Raw genomic sequence first — 17,788 nt, forward strand, 5'->3', positions numbered from 1 at the left:
ATCTTCACGACATTCGCCTAAAAATCCTTAAATTTCAACCTTTTCAACACTCTCCAGTTCTATTCTTCCCTTCCCCACAGACTTATCATATCCTTTCGAATTTTTGCAGGCAGCACCAAGACTCTACTAACCACCACCCTAAGGCCGACGCCGCTGCGACGCGCGGCTACGATGCGAGCGCATAATGGGGCGACGGGGACGAGCCTAACCCTGAAGCAGAGCAATCCGTCGTCGCCGAATCTGCTGAGGTACACGGGCGGCCAGGTGCGTAGCCATCATTCGCGCAACAGCAGCGTCGTGTCGCGCAACAGTTCCCGCCACGGCAGGATCATCCGACTGGAGCAGAAGGCGACCAAGGTGTTAGGAGTGGTATTCTTCACCTTCGTGATCCTGTGGGCGCCCTTCTTCGTCCTAAACCTGGTGCCTGCCGTCTGTCCCGATTGCGAGCGCCGGATCGACCACAAGATCTTCGACCTGGTCACCTGGCTCGGCTACGCCAGCTCCATGGTCAATCCGATCTTCTACACCATCTTCAACAAGGTCTTCCGCCAGGCCTTCAAGAAGGTCCTGCTGTGCAGGTATCGCAATCAGGCGTGGCGACCGGCCAGGTAGGCCCTGGGCCCCGGGAGACCGGGGATCGCCGTCAGCAGGGTATAAAAGGAACCGGAACTCGATGAGATCGATGCGGAAATCGTTCGAAAGCGAGACGAAGATGAACGCCCGGTGAATATTCCGGACAGGTGATGATTTTACTCGCGCGATTGACTTGTTCTCGAACCACATCGGACACACTGTCGCCGATATTGTTGAGGAATTCAAAGGTCTCTATCGCGAATCTTCCTGTTAGCGACTCCTGTTAACGTTTCGTATTCGATAATAATTTTCGACGAGCTAAGAATATTTTTTTAAATCTTTCCAGCGGCTCCTATCTCATATCGATTACATATCAATATGCAATAATGTGTAATATAATGATGCCTATTTTAATAGTTACGTATTTAAAAATAATTCGTATCCTAAAGCATATCTTATATTGCGACAAAATTTGTTTTTTGTTCTTTTTATATATTAATTTATATTTTTGATAGTACGAATTATAAAATAAATATAAAAAAATATTTTTATTGCACGCACATAATTTCATATTTAATAATAGCTCCTATTTTTCTTTCGTGTGTTCGATAACGATTTTTAAACGATGCTTGATTTCGATGAAATCTCGATTCTCTTTGCTGGACTCTTCTCGCGAGTAATCGAATTTATTAGAGTTTCTTTATAAACTTACTCTACAATATTTTTCGAACGTTTTATGTGCATTTAAAGCAATCTGAATATCTGATAGCCTAATCGCGCGAAAACTCGAAACGCGAGCGAACAATCTGACTCTAGTAGCCTAATAAGGAAACTGTAACCTAGTACCTCCAAACACGCTTCGTGTAACCGCAAAATCACTCGATAAACTATCGCCGACTAATTAAATTCTCATTTGAGTTCCCCTAATTAAATCCCGCACGGAAAATCAAGGAGTTTGTATATAAAAAACGAAACAGCGTGCATTTAATTATGACAATTAAAAGCGTAGAATGCATATGTATGTGTGTGTGTATGTGTGCGCGTGTAAAAAAATATATAAGCTGTTATCACAAATGAAAAAAATGGTGCTCATGTGCAAATAATGTGTCAAGAGATGAAGGAATATTTCCGGTGAAAAATAAGAAGAATTCGAAGACAAAAAGTGAACAAATCGTTATAATATATTGATATTATAGTATTTATCGATGTATACGAAGATGAAGAAAAATATCCCCCCCAAAAAAAGGAGAAAAACCCCTAAATCCTTTCGTTGTTCCTGGCATGTTGTGTAAGCTCGCCGCGCAATAATTAAAGAGATACGACAAGCTTCTTCTTACTACCCTTCAATATCATCTCGACGGAAACGTGACTACTGTCCGATCACTTTTCAGCACATCTCCTATTTTATTAAGAGCGACAAAAAAATTCTAGAACGAAAATATATATATATTTCAGAGAGACAATTTTATTATATATTTCTCTATACGGAATTTTCTCATCGCGACTGCAGATAATTGTGCACACGCGTAATTTTACCGCAACCCGATATATCCGGATACAATCCTAAATAAAGCATTGGCAATCATACGACGCGATATCCGCGAATATTCGCGTTTTTTCGCGGGCAAGGGAGAAAGGAAAGGGAGGTCCTGAGGGAAACCTATATAACCTTTGTTCGCCAAAATAAAAACACGATCGCGCTGTCGAATTTGCGCAGGCGCGAAACACGGTTCGCCGTCGGTTTCGGTATCGAACCCCGACATAGGTGATGGTAAACAGTGAATGCGGATATAGATCACACACTAATACGACGGATGGACCCCCCTTCTCTCTTCCCTTCGCCCGACAGGACGCCCAATCAGAAAATCAATTGTGTACGTCGCCGCCGCGTTAATCGTCCGATCGACCGACCGTTCACCGTCGTCGCGCTAATTATTTAGTTTTGCATACGTTGTGTTCACTACCTGTCCTAACGTTGACCCCGACGTGGAACCCGTTTAAACGCGCGGGCTGCATTTCACCGTCAATTGTCCCCGGAAAAGAGTTAACCGACAGGCGACATGACGCCGCGATTTCAATGATTGCTTTTTGAATCAAATTGCTGATTTAACAACCTCGTCGAATAATTTCGCTATATACAAAAGAATTTTTTAACATGGATATTAAGGAAGTTTTCAAGAGCGACAAGATATATTATTTGGTGTTAAATATTTTATATTGTTGATCAAATCGATGATTTAACAATATCATTAAATAATTTTATTGCAAAGAATTTTTAATGTAGATATCAAGAAATTTCGATCGTGTCAAGATATATTTGGTGTTAAATATTTTTATTGTTAAATCAAATTGCTGATTAAACAACCTCGTCAAATAATTTCGCTAAAAGAATTTTTCAACATGGATATCAAGAAAATTTTCAGGAGCGACAAGATATATTATTTGGTGTTAATTATTTTATATTGTTGATCAAATCGATGATTTAACAATATCATTGAATAATTTTATTACGAAGAATTTTTAATGTAGATATCAAGAAATTTCGAGCGTGTCAAGATGTATTTGGTGTTAAATATTTTTATCGTTAAATCAAATTGCTGATTAAACAATCTCGTCAAATAATTTCGCTAAAAGAATTTTTTAACATGGATATCAAGAAAGTTTTCAAACGCGACAAGATATATTATTTGGTGTTAATTATTTTATATTGTTGATCAAATCGATGATTTAACAATATCATTGAATAATTTTATTATGAAGAATTTTTAATGTAGATATCAAGAAATTTCGAGCGTGTCAAGATGTATTTGGTGTTAAATATTTTTATTGTTAAATCAAATTGCTGATTAAACAACCTCGTCAAATAATTTCGCTAAAAGAATTTTTTAACATGGATATCAAGAAAGTTTTCAAACGCGACAAGATATATTATTTGGTGTTAATTATTTTATATTGTTGATCAAATCGATGATTTAACAATATCATTGAATAATTTTATTACGAAGAATTTTTAATGTAGATATCAAGAAATTTCGAGCGTGTCAAGATGTATTTGGTGTTAAATATTTTTATTGTTAAATCAAATTGCTGATTTAACAACCTCGTCGAATAATTTCGCTATATACAAAAGAATTTTTTAACATGGATATTAAGGAAGTTTTCAAGAGCGACAAGATATATTATTTGGTGTTAAATATTTTATATTGTTGATCAAATCGATGATTTAACAATATCATTAAATAATTTTATTGCAAAGAATTTTTAATGTAGATATCAAGAAATTTCGATCGTGTCAAGATATATTTGGTGTTAAATATTTTTATTGTTAAATCAAATTGCTGATTAAACAACCTCGTCAAATAATTTCGCTAAAAGAATTTTTCAACATGGATATCAAGAAAATTTTCAGGAGCGACAAGATATATTATTTGGTGTTAATTATTTTATATTGTTGATCAAATCGATGATTTAACAATATCATTGAATAATTTTATTACGAAGAATTTTTAATGTAGATATCAAGAAATTTCGAGCGTGTCAAGATGTATTTGGTGTTAAATATTTTTATCGTTAAATCAAATTGCTGATTAAACAATCTCGTCAAATAATTTCGCTAAAAGAATTTTTTAACATGGATATCAAGAAAGTTTTCAAACGCGACAAGATATATTATTTGGTGTTAATTATTTTATATTGTTGATCAAATCGATGATTTAACAATATCATTGAATAATTTTATTATGAAGAATTTTTAATGTAGATATCAAGAAATTTCGAGCGTGTCAAGATGTATTTGGTGTTAAATATTTTTATTGTTAAATCAAATTGCTGATTAAACAACCTCGTCAAATAATTTCGCTAAAAGAATTTTTTAACATGGATATCAAGAAAGTTTTCAAACGCGACAAGATATATTATTTGGTGTTAATTATTTTATATTGTTGATCAAATCGATGATTTAACAATATCATTGAATAATTTTATTACGAAGAATTTTTAATGTAGATATCAAGAAATTTCGAGCGTGTCAAGATGTATTTGGTGTTAAATATTTTTATTGTTAAATCAAATTGCTGATTAAACAACCTCGTCAAATAATTTCGCTAAAAGAATTGTTTAACATGGATATCAAGAAAGTTTTCAAACGCGACAAGATATATTATTTGGTGTTACTTATTTTATATTGTTGATCAAATCGATGATTTAACAATATCATTGAATAATTTTATTACGAAGAATTTTTAATGTAGATATCAAGAAATTTCGAGCGTGTCAAGATGTATTTGGTGTTAAATATTTTTATCGTTAAATCAAATTGCTGATTAAACAACCTCGTCAAATAATTTCGCTAAAAGAATTTTTTAACATGGATATCAAGAAAGTTTTCAAACGCGACAAGATATATTATTTGGTGTTAATTATTTTATATTGTTGATCAAATCGATGATTTAACAATATCATTGAATAATTTGATTACGAAGAATTTTTAATGTAGATATCAAGAAATTTCGAGCGTGTCAAGATGTATTTGGTGTTAAATATTTTTATTGTTAAATCAAATTGCTGATTAAACAACCTCGTCAAATAATTTCGCTAAAAGAATTTTTTAACATGGATATCAAGAAAGTTTTCAAACGCGACAAGATATATTATTTGGTGTTAATTATTTTATATTGTTGATCAAATCGATGATTTAACAATATCATTGAATAATTTTATTACGAAGAATTTTTAATGTAGATATCAAGAAATTTCGAGCGTGTCAAGATGTATTTGGTGTTAAATATTTTTATTGTTAAATCAAATTGCTGATTTAACAATATTGTCAAATAATTTCAATATAGAGAATTTTTAATATAGATATCAAAAAATATTAAGCGCATCAAGATATATTTGGTGTTAAATATTTTTATATTGTTAAATCAAATTGATGATTTAATCATATCGTCGAATAATTTCACTACAAAGAATTTTTAATTTATTTTTTAAATTTACTTCTCTTCACTTATTTTCGTTTAAATTAATAATTTTGATTTTCCCTTCTCGCCTCTAAAAAAAAATATTATTAAGACGAGAGATAATCGTGAAGGTAGAAAGTGACATTTTACGTCAGATGAGTTAAATCTCTCTGCAGACTTTGCGACTATTATGTCTCTTAATCATTATTTATTTATGTTAAATTGGAACGTTAATTTTGTTAATGCGACGTGATCGTATATCGTTGATTCTGGGAACGAACATAGCCCGAAATCTATCGAGATTAATTGACCTCGCTAAAGTCGCGATATCTCGAGAAGTTCGAAACTCCTCGGCGAAACCTCCTACGCTATCTGATGTTGTCTTCAGCAGGAAACGACATTAATTATGCTCACTCATTAACGCGCAGCGCAAGTTCAGTCCTTCGGTAAGACTCACGATTGGATCTTTGCGGAGTGCACATTCGTCATATAAAGATGAAACTCCAGAAACTTAATTATCAAGATCGTTAGTGTCAAAAATTCAAACTGAAGTGACTATAAAATTATAACAAAATCCGATAAACACAAGATGTGGGATAATAATTATCTAGCTTGATGATATTCAACTAGAGATAATGCAAATTCATCTTACAATTAGTAATTTCGCGCATAAATTAGAGAAATGTGCAATTGCAAAATAATTAAATAAATAATCGCTAAATTCAAAAGCTCGAGAAAGGTATAATATTTAGGATTCATCTTGCCCTTTCTCTCTCTCTCTCTCTCTTTTTGTAAGCGCGAAATGCAACGTCCCCATATATTATTCATACGTCATACTTTGTTCCGCAATTTCTCAGGCGAGCACTTACTTGAAGTAAGATCCACCGCAAAATTGGCAATCTGCACAATTAGTCTGCGTCTCCCGACGAAGGGAAAGACTAATCGTCGCAAATCCCTGTGGGCTGAATTCCCAATTAACCCTTAAACGGCACTCGAAGCTCCCGCTTACTTCCGATAAGAATCGATAATGAAGAAGTGGCTCGAGAAATTCAGTTGATTGTCATAAGATTATATATAGCACAGCTCTCTAACGTCGATGAATAAAATAATTATTAAAAATAATATTAAACATTAAAAAATATATATTTTCAAAAATATATTCAAAAATCGAGAGAAAAAATGTAATCGTGTAACAATATATTTTTAAAAAATTATAATAAAAAAATTTTCTCGCAGATCGATATATCGAAGATCGAGGGAGAGAAGAGACGATCGCGCCGATATAAAAGTCCCGCTCGGTCCATTTCAGTTCCATTTCGGATAACAGAAACGGCGTTAAGTGTTTCGCAAACAACGGCGAAGAAGACAAGTCGAGAGCACATTGGCAGCCGCAACTAGCACAAAAGAACAGAGGCAAGCGAGCCCGAAACGCCTGTTCGAGTTGACGTTAATTAAATTCTCGATAGCGCTCGACCAGCGCCAGGACAAGAGAGTCGGATCAATCTCTCGAAAAGAATATCCAAAGTCGATCTTCATTTTGGAATTTCAATTCGCGCGAGCGCGAAAGAGAAAGAGATACAGATAGAGAGAGGGAGGCAGGAAGGGAGGGAGATATGCAAGTGTGACGTGTTCTGCGTTTTGTGGTTGCACGCATCTCGATGCACCTGGCCTGCGAAACACATTTCACAGGCCACGATAGATGTATCAAACACGTGACATATACAGAGTTCGATATATATATATATATATATATATATATACATATATAGGTTGTTAAAAAATTAGAAGACTTGAAAAACATTTTCTGTTAATACTATTTTTCTCTACAACGTTTTTAATTTTATACTATACATGGTACGAAATAGAAGTTTGTGACTTAAACAATAAACAAATGTATAAGTGGAAAAATTAAATTGTATTTTAATCTTGAACAAAAAACACGGAACAAATACATAAAATTAATTCACTCTATTTACAGTAAATACCCAAAAATTCCTCCATTAACTTTAATACAAAGATGACAAACTGAAAAGTCACCAACTCATCTCATATCATGTAGTATTAAAACTAAACGTTGTAGAGAAAATTAGTATTAACAAAAAGTTTATTTTGAAGTCTTCTTTGTCCCTTCAAAATTTGTCGATCTATTTTTTTTAACACCTTGTATATATATTTACAGTGATCGGCAAAAATAAAAAGCCACCTCATCTATAAAACTGGTTTGCTTCATAAAGATAAAAAAAATATGTTATAGGTTTTTTATAATTAAAATTGAAAATTTATTAATTAATTAAGTGTTTTTAATTAAAAAGGAATCATTTTTATTACCATATTTATTTCTAAACAATCGTATATTTAAGAGTAACAAAATAAAAAATCTGGATTTATAACATTTGATAAATTGAAAGCAAAGTAAGAAGACTTCAAAAAGTTATTGAGGCTAACAAAAATCATATTAACTATTAATTAAAATAATATTGTTATTTCTTTAAATTAAAACGTATTATAATTCAATTAAAATATATTAATACCTTATATTATTTTAACTTGCTTTTTTATTTTGTCATTCTTAAATATATGATTGTATAAAATAAATATAGTATTAAATAAAAAATAATTCCTTTTTAATTAAAAATAATTAATTAATTTTCAATTATAAAAAAAATATACATATTTTTTTTACCTTTATGAAACAAATCAATTTTATAGATAAGGTGGCTTTTTATTTTTGTCGGTCACTGTATATATGAGAAAATTATAACTTCTGAGCTAACAATAGTTCGATATATTAACCCTTCTGTCACTCAATGGTTACCCGGGTGACTCGTTTGTTGACAGAAGGATTAATCTCTATTCTATTCTATTAAATGTAATTTTTTTAGAACTACGCTATAAATTTTTTCTCTATTGCTTGGAAAAAGAAGGATTTATATATAGATGAAAATACTTGCTATCTTTAACCCTCCTGTCAATGGATAATTCTTCATCTTTCCATGTATGGGTACCAACTGCGTGTTTTCAACATTTTTTTTTTTTTAATAACAGCTGCCGGACATCAAACACTCTTTCACGTTATATTTTAAGAGGTTTTCGAATACAAATCGGTCCTTTGTTTATTGTGTTTCGAACATGAAGAAAAGTTTCGACTCATTTAATAAAATTGCTTCGGGTACCTGGGTACCCGTTTGTTGACAGAAGGGTTTAAATCGATTGTGTTGAAAGTGTCTTTCTCTCTCTCTCTCCTTTATCACAAAAATCTAAGAGAGCTAAGATCTGATGAAATTGAATTCGTTGGTCTTTTTAACACCGATTAAAGGTCTCGGGAATTTAAATTGAAGCTTTCTTTCTCAAAGTAACTTTTCGAAATTGAATCCTACATCGAATTAGATATTAAAAGCTTCGAGACACATAAATCGCGGACGCATAAATCCTTTTCTCTGCAAAATCGAACATTTTATCGTGAATAATACGAAGGAGGGGGACTGAATACGAGTAGTTACACGTAGGAGGAGCAAACTGATGCTTGCAGCTGCAGCCCCGAGGAGAAACTGCAATAATTTAACATCGCGGACAGTGACATAACTGCCTCCGTACTCATTAATCTATCGTAAGAAAATGAGGCGGCAAACTTAGGGGGAGAAGGAGGAAGAAGAAGGAGTGAGGGAGACGAGAGAGAGATGGGAGAGGAGCGGAAAATGTTTTTCCGACGCTCCCGCGCACGATAAACTCATTTTAATTAACGAGCGGATCCGCGTTAAAATACGACGTATTAAAGCGCATTATTTATGGTAGACGAGATGCAACGGCGGTGAAAATAAATGTAACAAACCCCTCTATCCCTCCTCTCTCAGCCCCCAACGCACTCGCGGAAGTCTCTCCCGGGGGAAAGTTACTAAATCCTACTTTGCAGATTTCTCAGCCGTCATTCTCAAAACGCAGTAAGGTCCTAACTTTAGTGGACGTTAAAGTCCCGAGGACGCGCGAGAGCCGCTCTCTTTTAAAGGGAAATATAAATTGGCATAGAAACTTTCCTCGAGTGAAATTTTCAAATCTCTCTCCTCGGAATTCTCTGCCCTCTCCCGCGTCGGAGAGAAATATAAATCCGCCTTGTGTGTTTAAAAAAGTTGGGGCACCCTATTTTTAATTTTGCGACAATTTTTAAGTAATTTGTATATTTTAAAATAACTGCTATAATAATTTACTGATAATAATAACACAATAATAAGATCGTAAATTTATTTAAGACGAAAAATAATATAGAAAGTTGGACGTATATTCTTAATTTTGCAAGAATTTTAAAGTTATTTATCTTAAAATTAAAATACCTGAAGTAAAAATTCACTAATAATAACACAATAATAAATCGGTAATTTATTTAAGATCAAAAATAATATAGCAAGTTGGACGTATATTTTTAACTTTGCAAGAATTCTAAAGTCATTTATTTTAAAATTAAAATAATTGCTATATATAACAATTTACAATACTAATTAATGATTTACTAATAACAAAATTATACATTAGTAATTTATTTAAGATATCAAAAATAAAATGAAAAGTCTTGTGTTGGAAATAATTATTCAATCATCGCGTTTAATTGAATCCTTAATTAATTCTCTGTTAATTTATTTCGCGATACAGACGCAATTTTAGTTAAAATTTTAAAATATTATTAATAAAACGTTAATGAGAAATGCGACGCTCATTACTGCGCTCTCTCGAGAGAGAGCGAGACGCGTCTTCTCGATAATAGTTCTCTCGATTAACATTTGCCGGCCTGATTTTCGAAAACATCGTCCAATTATAAACGCGCGCGCAGATTTTAACGTATAACAACATTATTGTCGTAATGCGAGAGTCATTAATAATTTTTTTTGCAAGATGCCGCGAGATTTTCTCGCGCAGTTTTTTATCAACCGTCCCGCGGCGTAAAACTCGTTCGCGTGCATTCCATAAAAAGGTCATTACCGCATGCACTTGCATCGAGCACGTGAATAAACTTCGCGCTACGTAACGGGAAATAAAAAAAAAAAAATACCGATTACTCAAGCAACATTAGCATCGATCTTTTCCAACAGACACGTAGAGTCTGTTAATCCATCTTGATTATTTATTAATTATCAGTTTCGATCGAGACATTAATTTCTACGTTGAATTTTGCGATACGATAATCCGCAACTCTCAACGTAAAAGATTATAAATAAATGATTGTGATAATAATAAAAATTGTAAGGATTTGTGCTTTAAAAAAGGATATTTGAAATATTTTACATAAATATGCTGTGAGAAATGATTAAAAAGATCAATATAAATTATAGAGTTAGCTATATATATATATATTATATTAATATATTTTATTATATATTAATATATTATTTATTTTATTATATTTTATTATATATTTATATATTTTTTCTAATATATTAATGCGAGAAATTAGACGATACAATTGTAATGACGCAAGAGTGATTATCGATTCGTAATTAGACGCGAAACTAATGTTCTGTTAATTAGCCGATTATTAGCTGCGAATTAATTCGCGGCAAAGGGAAGAAGAGGCGTGCGAATTAATTCCGGTTGGGAAATATTAAAATCGGACGCTGGGTCTTCGGTGACTCTAAGCGAGGATTATCGGGGATTGCATCCCTTTCCCTCCCCCTTCTCCTTCGCGAATTCGCTAATCTCCTCCGTAGGATTTAAATGTCACACGAAGATATTAATTCGCGCACAACGCGATACTATCCGTATTTCTTTCCTCTATTTTTCTAGATAATAATCCCCCCCGCCGGTCTCTGAAAGTTCTAATATCTACAAGTAATCAACAAACTTAATTCCTAAGAATAATCATCCCCTTTCTTTCCTTTCTCTTTTTTTGCTATGTAAATTTTTCTTGAAATTTTCTTTTTATTCTCTTATTATTTTCTTATTCTCTTTTCTTCTATATACTTATATTTTTCTGTTTTCATCTTTATTTTATTCGGATCGAGAGCCACTTGGAAAGCTCGCTCGAGAATCCACTCACGTATTCCTAGATCTCCTTCGCATTCCTCGAAATCCCTAGTTTTCCCGAAATTAATTTACATACAGTCGCTATTAGGGCGCTGATTAAAATCGAGATTAATGGATCACAGGTAGCGCACTTTCCTTCAGATTCTCACCGCTGCTTATTATCCTAATTCCCGGCGAATCCTGCCCACTCGACCTCACGTCCTCTCGTAATCCTCATGAGAAAACGACGGTCCTTGCAAGGAAAATCTCATCATTTCGCAAAGTTGACCTAAATTTTCACATTATTTATTTATTTACCTCACGATAAAATATATTTAATATAATACTGCGAATTTTACTTTTTACTACAATTTATTATTAATATTTTTACCATTTTTTTCTAACTATATAACATATATTATAGATATTTCTTTTACAATTTATTAATAAATCTTTAATAATCTTTCTTCATAAAATTTTTGTAATTCTAAAGTTTAATATTAAAGTATACTTTTCAATCCGCTTTCTAATAATTAAGAACGTAATGGAACACTCTGTGTATATCGAAATCTTTATTGACGATTGATTCCCAGTCCATTTGTTTGAATGCTGGAATTTAATCGCTCGGCGAGTCCCGGAAAGTCGAAGAAAAATATTTTCCAGACTTTCCCAGCTTTATTAGACGACCGAGACGTTCGCCAGCTTACACTCAATGCAACCAATAATTTTTCCCAAGTAATAAAAGACATCAATCGTCGTGAAATTAAATTTCTCTGCCTGTGGGATTCGAGATATCAGTATCGAAAAAAAAAAAAAAAATTTTAGACGAGAAATATAAAGTCTAATGTTCATTTTTATCTCGCTTTAGTTTAACTTCCTCTCTTTCGACATACTTCTTCGGTTTAAAAATTTAACAGCAAATTATCCCCTTCAACTTAGATTCCAATCCGAAAAAATCAAGTTTCATTCATCTAGTATATAATTTGTCTCCTTCCTAATCCTTCTGTCAATGAACCCAAATATCCTATACATTGATAAAAAGGTGAAAAATTATGTGCATTGACAGGAGGTTGTTAACACACATTTGTGTTAGCAATATAAGAGAAGTGTCAAAGTGACAATATGTCACAACATAGGTATACGATATAGCACGAATATGACATATGTGTATAATTGGGAGGGCGAGGAGGAAAAGGGGAGAGGAGGTGCGTAAGGTCGGAACCAATATGCGGGCAACGACAACAACTTGTCCCGCGATCAATAATAGCGTAAACGCATTCGGACAGATAAATAGCGATCAATTGCAGGCATCGGCCATTGCCATAACCGCGTTAACAATTGCATCGCGAATTCCGGGGATCGCGCGTTAATTGGCCACAATTGCACGTTCAATTACTCGCTTTGTCCAAAACGCGAATTGTGCACTCGCTCATCAAGAGAGAGAGAAAGAGAGAGAGAGAGAGAGAGATGCATATATTATATATATACAGGATGTTCCAGACTTACTGGACCATCCGCGTTAATGAGAGATTCCTAAGATTATTTGGAGGCAATTTTTCCTCAACGAAAATGTCGAGGGAAGTCATCATTTTTTGCAAACTCCCAACTTTTGCCACCATTTACCTTTGTAACTAAGCCTTGAATTAAAATTAAATTAAAATTCTATTAAATTAAATTCAACCTGAAATTAACTGAAAAATTTAGTTTTGTTAATATTTTATTTCCACAAGGCTTAGCTTCCGAAAAACCCTATTTTCGATCGCTTATAATTCGAAAATTATGGATACCTCCTCATTTTCAGTGAGGAAAAATTGTTTCCAAATAATCGCAAGAAATCAGCCATTAACTAATCCGGTAAGTCTGGATCTAACACCCTATATAATATACATATATATATATATATATATATATATATATATATATCGCTCTCTATACTAAATAATCTCCGTACTTGAAATAATGCGCGAAACAAAGACGCATTAATAATTATTGGTAATTAACGCAATTACACCGTTACGTACTCTTTGCTTAACGACCGTAATTAATATTGTATAGCAATAACGCGACGCATTTCTATGAAAGAAGAAAAAAAGAATGCCAAAACGCAGCCCGCGGTCCAATAGAGAATTCCATTATAATTAATAATCGCGATACACCGATATTGTTAATTTAACGATTGTAATTATTAAATTAAATACGTACGCGACACGGCCAACGGATTATTTGATAATTAATATAATTTCAACGCCTGTATATACTCTGCCAATTTAACAATTATGATTAATGCGTTTCGCGTTATAAAATAAATGCGCAAAATAACAAATGCTACGTACATACATACACAATACACGAAAGAGAAAAGAAACACAGATGCACCTTGAAAATTATTTACCAATAATTGTAATGTGTCGGAGCTCCTATACAATATATCGTTAATCCAGTGATTATAATTATCGGCAAATCGCAATGCAATATATCGCGTTGTATTGTTTACAACACACGTAGGCGCGATAATTCACAATCGATCGCCGCGTTATTTCCGTTGTTGCGCAATCGATATTTCGTAATATTTCATACATGTGTTCCTACACACACATATATATATATATATATATATATATATATATATATCCCCTCGAAGAAAATACCCCGAAGAGTCAACGTCGATAAAGCCGATGATTAATCGGCCATTATTCAGCGACGATGATTACGATACCGGAAAGGGAGGGGAGGGGATAATAGTAGGGAGGAGGCGATTACAGTAATCCAGTAATTGCGAAATGCACACGGGAGTGCAAATTTGTCTCTCGTGGTGGATTAATAATCGCCCGGCGACTCGAAAAGCGCGATTGCGCTCGAGCATCTTTCGCGAATAATAACGTAAATAACGTAAAAATGTCATAAATTCATTCGGTAATCCCTAAACGGGCTCTTTTTAATCCCATTCTGTTAAATTGTCGCGTCGACGAATAAAAAAAAAAGAACTTTGCGTCTGTATATAATGAAAAGCTTCGCGCGAAATGAATATAAGCGCGTTCCCTGGAAAATTAATCTCCTCTCCTCTCTCTTCTTCTATTATCTCTAATTATAATAATATTAGACACTTAGGTAATGCGCGAGAGTATAAAGTTTGCTTCTTCTTTTTTTCTTCTCTTTTTTGCGCGAATGTTAATTTATTTTTTTATTAACGAATAAAGAGAGGTTAATTTGATTTTTTCAATATTTTTCTCGCGTTTTTCTCTTTTTTCAATAAAATAAAAAAAACTGCACAAAATAATAATTAAACTTACTGGCAGAAAAAGTGAATAATCACGGTCGGTAGTCACGTTTCGGTCAGATCAAAGGTGACTGCATTTTCAAAGGTCAACGAAACGTGCAGGATGAATTGGAAAATGGAACGAAGGGAAACGGAATGGGGGAGGAAGAGGGAGAGGTTGTTCAAAGGGCTGGTGGAGATTGAATGCGGGGAAAGAAAAAGAGACAAAAATATGTGACCCGAAATTTGAATAATGAAAACCGCCGGCCCCGCGTATTGTCCGGACATTAATTAGAAAGGAGGGATCGCGAAAATGAAATGAGGTCCTCGCGAAGAAACGACAAATGGACGGATGATCCCATGGACGGATCTCTCTCTCTCTTTCTTTCTCTGAAAAATTTTCTTATCATTCGCCGAGACGACGAGTCAATATTTTTAATCCTCCTCTATCAATAAACGGATACCCGAGTGTCCATACATTGATAAAAATCCAAATTCAATTGGGTACCCAGAGCAGCTTCAAATGTTAAAAATATGTCAGGATTTTTCTCCGCCCGAAAAAGAAATACAAAGGTCTTTTGTATTCGGAAATATAGCGGAAAAGAAGACGTCTGATGCCCAGCAGATGCTATAAAAAAATTGTCGCGGTGCAATGTTGTCGAAAAAAACCCGGGTATCTATGCATTGATGGAAAGGTGAGGAATTATAATCAACAAAAGGGATAAATTCGCGATATACGTAAAAATATGAGATATATAGTCTTTATAAATTTTTCTTGGACAACTTAAGAAAAGACAAGGAGTGCACAAACTTAAACAGTAACGTTTAGAAATGAATAATAAGTCGCTTATGTCGGAGATCCCGACCCTGAAGGGAGAAGCACAGAATAGACTCATCAAAGAGTTGCAACATGAAATAAAGCCGAGCTTTCAGTTCGTTGATCTGAGAAGATGAAAACTATTGATTCATCCTCTTTCCCCCCCTAATCTTGCACCATCCTTCTTTGTTGCACGACACAAAATCTTACGGATAAAAGTTACTTTGTTGATTAAAATCCTAAACCGGGTCTACATTTATTCCAAATTAATTGTAAAATTGAGTAGGTTTATGGTTAAAAAAAATCGAAAATCAATACACCTTTCTCGATTTTAATTATTAGATAATAAATAAATATAATTTCTCCCCCTTATACTTGCGTAATCTCTGGTCCTAAAAGCAATCGTGCGAAACTCTGTAATTATACGATCAAATAACGATTTTCTTCGAAGAGAGAAGAGCTTTTTCTTTATTGCAAGGTCATGATTTATTGAGAAGAGAAACCCCGAATCAACTACTCCAATTAAGGGTCTCTCGCTCTCTTATCGATTATCACCGAAGTCCCAGACGAATAGATAAGAGATAAAACTCGACCGATTCACTGACAAATATCTGTCGAAATATCTGTCGGGCATCGCACTCGAAATCGAAAGAGCTGCTCTCGAATTGGCCTTTGTCACATTTTAATTTTCGAAACAAACTCTCAAATATCCGTAAAAATGTTCTTCCATTGATTGAAAAGAAATCTCATTTCCTTTTCGTCCGACGAAAAAATATAAGACATCTCGCTTCCTTCTTTCTGACAAAAGATTATTTCGTTCTCTTCTCTCGCTCAAGATAAAGATAAGATTTCGCATTTAACTCTTCTCTCAATAAATAGGTACCAGAAGCAATTTTAAACTCTTCTGTCAATGCATATTTTTCCACTTTTTAAAAGGTGAAAAATTATATATTGACAAAAGAATTAAAATTATTGGACACCCGGATATCTATGCATTGATAAAAAAAAGTGAAAAATTAATTAAAAATTAATATTAAAAAAAAACTAAACTCTGATCAGATGTTACAATGTAACTATCTCGTAATACACATTTCTTTCAGCATAAAAATTACAAAATAGCCCAACAATTTTTTCCGAGAGAAAATCCACGATCTAAGAGAAAAATGAAGATTCGTTCGAAGAGAGAGACACTTCGCGGTAAAGTAAAAATACAATCCTACATCCTTTCATAGTCTAGGAATACTTATCGCGGAACAAGCAGGAAAAGCAGGAAAAGCAGAAGCGACATCCGCGGGAAGAATATTACATGAGTGAGAAAATGTGGAGAGATTCTTTTCACCCCGACAACATATATGTATATATACTATATACATATATATTGAATGGCTCGATAAAGAAGTGAGGTATCGCAGAAAATTGAAAAAGAATTGAGTTAAATTATTCTTCTAGCAGTTTCTATCTGTTTCTGATTTGTATTCCGCAAATTACAAGGTTGTGGGATAACTCACTTATATTATTAACGCAATCTCGCAATGAAACATTCTGCAATCTGTTTTTGTGAAAGAATCACGGGACAATATATAAATTTAAATAAAAATATTTTTGTTGGAAAATTTCTCAAACTTATTTTGCACTTTTTAATTCACATCCTTTTGTGTAATATTCATTTATATATTTGTAAAATTATAAATTATATTATATATGTATATTTAGAACAAACAATATCGAAAAAGAAAATCGATTTTAATTATTTCAATTTTCTAATAAAAAAATATATATGTAGATTTTCTATAACATATATATAAAATATATTCTTTTTTCATATTTTAAACACGCCCTTATATATTTTTTCTATTTTTAAATAAAAGTACTTTTGTTAGAAAATTTCTCAAATTTATTTTGCACTTTTTCCTCCACACTCTTTTATGTGATACTCATTTATATATTTATAACAGACTACTTCGAAAAAAAGAAACGATTTTAATTATCCCAATCTTCTATTTAAAAATATATATATTTACGGGCTTGTATAAAGGAAATAAAATTTTCTATAAACATATATAAATTTTATATCTTGTATAAAGTATATAAATTATTTCATATTTTAAACACTTTTTCTTTTTTTTCTAGTTTTAAATAAAAGTACTTTTGTTAAAAAAAAAATTTTGCACCTTTTCCTCCATACATTTACGTGAT

At 33.0% G+C, this 17,788-nt stretch overlaps 2 protein-coding genes across 2 annotated transcripts in view; one reads left to right on the top strand and one right to left on the bottom strand.

Moving 5' to 3' along the window:
• The window catches only part of 5-ht2b (5-hydroxytryptamine receptor 2B), a 60,734-nt gene extending 58,575 nt beyond the window's left edge, over positions 1–2,159 (top strand). Inside the window, exon 7 of the mRNA XM_083054743.1 lies at positions 110–2,159. Coding sequence (XP_082910869.1) covers positions 110–612 — 503 coding nt within the window. The 3' untranslated portion in view covers positions 613–2,159. The remainder of the gene's footprint in view (positions 1–109) is intronic.
• Rpn2 (Regulatory particle non-ATPase 2) overlaps positions 1–17,788 on the bottom strand; it is a 53,276-nt gene that overhangs the window by 18,888 nt on the left and 16,600 nt on the right. The window lies entirely within an intron of this gene.

The sequence above is a fragment of the Prenolepis imparis genome, unplaced genomic scaffold (genome assembly GCF_030444845.1).
Source record: "Prenolepis imparis isolate NDT839.2.m4 unplaced genomic scaffold, iyPreImpa1.0 SCAF_14, whole genome shotgun sequence".
Taxonomy (NCBI): domain Eukaryota; kingdom Metazoa; phylum Arthropoda; class Insecta; order Hymenoptera; family Formicidae; genus Prenolepis; species Prenolepis imparis.